The sequence below is a fragment of the Octodon degus genome, unplaced genomic scaffold, assembly GCF_000260255.1.
Source record: "Octodon degus isolate 3935 unplaced genomic scaffold, OctDeg1.0 scaffold00065, whole genome shotgun sequence".
NCBI lineage: Eukaryota > Metazoa > Chordata > Mammalia > Rodentia > Octodontidae > Octodon > Octodon degus.
In genome coordinates, this window is record NW_004524641.1 from 12,498,157 (window position 1) to 12,501,865 (window position 3,709).

General features: G+C 39.8%; 1 protein-coding gene across 1 annotated transcript in view; it reads right to left on the bottom strand.

Moving 5' to 3' along the window:
• Positions 1–971: 971 nt before the first annotated feature.
• B3galt1 (beta-1,3-galactosyltransferase 1) overlaps positions 972–3,709 on the bottom strand; it is a 169,062-nt gene continuing 166,324 nt past the window's right edge. The window contains exon 2 of the mRNA XM_004634785.2: positions 972–2,937. Within this exon, the coding sequence (XP_004634842.1) occupies positions 1,731–2,711 (981 nt within the window). The 5' untranslated portion in view covers positions 2,712–2,937 and the 3' untranslated portion in view covers positions 972–1,730. The remainder of the gene's footprint in view (positions 2,938–3,709) is intronic.

Below are 3,709 nucleotides of genomic sequence, written 5' to 3' on the forward strand. Positions count from 1 at the left end.
AGGTCCTAGACTTCTGATTGAGGTGGACTTGCTACATCTGTCCTCAAAGTTCTTAAAGAGGATTCAGGTCAAGTGTTTCCTGAGATATTTTCCTCATGCACTTTATAAAGCTCTTCCCCAAAGAAAGGCAGCTGACTTTCTTTCAGCACCTTGGAATATCAAGGCAACACACAGAAGTAATAACTTACTCATTGAACACAGAAAAAAAATGGTAGAGAAATGCAAGTTCCCTAAACAATGACCTTATTCCCAAGGAAAAAATCAATATCTTGGCAGAATTAGGTATATTGGTAGTTCATAGTTGATTTCTATTTTGGTATGTTGTATGTTAAGATGATTTTATTACTTTTCATGACCATCATTACAATTATCATAATCATTTTAGCAGTTAGTGTAATGCATGATGCATTGCAATATGTAGCACCTTATATACGAAGGATCTCAAAATACTTAGCAAATGTGACTTGCTCTCAGGGCACCTGTGAGGTAGGTGTTTTTACAGCCATTTCACAAATGAGCATATTGGAATACATTAGGTTTGCTCATGTGGTCCATTAAGTTTGGTGACCTCAAAAGGATCTGAATCCAAGCTTCCTTATCTTTTCTTCCTAGAAACTTGAGTCACAGCCACCCAGAACCCCAGCAACAGCTATGCTTCTAAAGGTGCTTGGGTGTTTCAGAGGTTAAACAGCTTTCCATCTATCAACAGAAGGACCAAATCTTTCAGAAAATACTGATGCCCATTAGGATTTTCTCATATGCTTTGCAAATATGTGGGAGGGGGCACATTATACTATTGCTAAGCTTATGTTAATTATAATATATACGTATATATAACTTCATATTCTCTTAATGTGAATTATTGTTTTCTGGCCTTCTGCCAACTTGTTTCTTTGTGGACGCATGGGCCTGCCTGATCCAGAAACTGTGAGATGCACTTAGCATTATGTAGAGGGAAGCAGGTGAGATGATTACATTTGGCAAAATCTCCTTGGAGGCACCATGTAATGTAATGTAATGTAATGTTTGTTTTGAAAGACCAAAAAAATTTACCTTGTTTACTTTATGTAGCATTTTATATACATTCCACCTACTGGCCAGGCTTAATCCTCGGATGAGCAAGCAGAGTTGTCTTTCAAACATACAGAACATTTGACTCTCAACTTTAAATTCCCATCTATTTCTCTGCAGCTTCCCTTCCAGTACTAAATCCAATTCTCATTTGAAATATAAAGACTGTACACATTACATGGCAATCTATGTAAAAATTCAGTGTAGCAATAACACACACAGCATTAATAATCACATCCAGTGTGTCTTCTTGACTGTGCGTCATTTCTGAATTGTTTTTGAAAAAGTTGTTTGCTTATTTATTTTTGCAGAGATGAGATGGAGACATTATTGTGAGCTTCAGTTTTCCAGAACCAGATTTTTATCTCAGGTGCACAGTGCCTGAGTCCTAGGAGTTGTTAGGAAGTCCCTTCTTGATATAAATGGCAATGTCTTAGGAGCTGAGAATGAAATCTGGCCCTTCTAACTCACTGTTGTTTCTATGATCACAGCCTGACTTTTGTAAATTGGTAATCCAAGAAAGAAACTAGGAGAAGAAAGCAAAACCTTTACAAAACCCCTTCATCAGTCTTTTTCCCCTGGTGACACCTGTAAAATACCAACATCTTAGGCCCCATTTCTTAAAAAAGAAAAGAAACATATTTACATTGGTAAAAACTCTAACATCTGAGATGCTTCTTACTTGACATATCATTCCAGATCCTGTGCATTTCTTCTGGAGAGATCTGGTGTACAGTGATGACACGGCGATATCTACACAAACTGTAGGCCATTTTCCAGTGATTGAAGCCACTGTTCTGGAAAGGGTGTATGCCTAGTTTTCGAAGACACAGTCCCACGTACACATCTTCGAGGTGAAGCAGCCTTGTGTGGAGTGAGGTCTTATAAATGAGCTCAGCCACATCGGCTGAGAAGATATAACCAGTCCCTGAACAGAAGGGTGGGTAGTTGCTGTCTGGGTACAAATCCCTGGGCATGTACCACTTGCTGCGAACATCCCGGATTGGCCCCCCATTAATGACATAGCCAGTAAAATACCTTCTTCTTGGCTTGGTGGAGGGTTTCAGGAGTTTATAAATAAGGTTGTCCATGTTTACAAAAATGTCACTGTCTGTTTTCATGACATACTTGGCTTTTGAACAAAAAGTGGCCACCCATCTCATCCCCATTAAAGTTTTGAGCGTGAGGTTGTGGTAGGAGTCAATGAAGTCCTCTACAATGATGTCATGGAAGATCTGGCTCTCCTGCTCAACCATCTGGTTCAGAACGGGATCTGCGTTCTTGCCCAGGAGGAAGAGGGTGGCTATCTTGATCCCTTTAAAGTTGTTCTCATCCCCCCACGTCTCCCGGATAGCCTGGCGGGCATCGAATTCCTTGTGGGTGGTGCTGATGAGGATAACAAGGAAAGGAATGTTTTTCTCACATTTGTTGGGCTCATTGATAAGAAATTCAAAAGAATGTGGGTTTATGGGTCGAGTTCTTATGTTGCCAAAGGTGAAGTTTTTCCTAGCAACCGTTAGGTGGCTGAATGGCTTGGTGCCAGTGTACGAAGAAGTAGGCCGAGTTACACTCAGATACCAGAGAGCGCTGGCCCAGCACACAACCGTCAACACATATAAGCAGGAGACCTTTGACGCCATTGTCTTGAGAGCACGTCTACTCCAGGTCTCGAAGAATATGCCTTCTTGGCACTAGTTTCTTTTCCTTTTGCAGAAGCATCATATTACTAGTAAATCTTAATGTTGTACCGTGTAGAGTGATCTTGGGTTGTCTTGGCCTTAGTGGCAGCCTGGCACCTCTGCGTTCACTCTAGTTTCTTCCATACCTGGTGGAAGGCTCCATGCCTCATAAATCTTCCTCTTAACTCTGCAAAATCAATAAAGTACAATTTTTGTTCAGATTTATTTTGTCATTTTTATTTCCTCAAATAAATATAATAAGGGTATAAGAATTATCCATGATGGCTAACATAAACATGACCATTCATTTCCATAAGTCCTGAAAACATTCCTCTTCCTCGCCTCTTTACATTTGTTGTATATGTACATATATGTTGTCTATGTACATTTCTGTCCAGTACATATATGGCCTATAAACTCTAGATGAATATGAAATAGAAGGGGCATTAGTAATTTTTTAAAAAGTGTTTTCTTCATAAGAGGACATTATGGCAGTTAAATATTTTTCTGGCACTGACATCTTATTTCAAACAAAGTCTCACACATGGCCTCAGATCTTTTTCCGTTTTTCCAACTTGGAGTTTTTGTTTGCTTAACTCTGATGAAGGAATCAATTCTCAATGTCTCCTTGCTTTCTCTAGCTCTATATTTGAGGCTGTGTCAACCACCACCAGAAAATCTCTGTGTCTCTTGGCTCAGACTGGGAACTCCCAACTGCTCCTCACTTTTTTCTTACTTTGGCTCCAACAGCCCTTATGTCATAACTCTGCTTTCTGTGAAGCTTTATGCAGGGACTATCCTCACCCTGCACACTTGCAAACCATCACACAGCACCTTTTAAAATAGCTGGCATCATTCATCCTGGAGTTGGTCTAAGTGGTGTTGTAAAATGCGTAATGTACGTGTAGGCTTGCTGTGACATACGTTACCATTATGTACTGCGAATATATATATATATA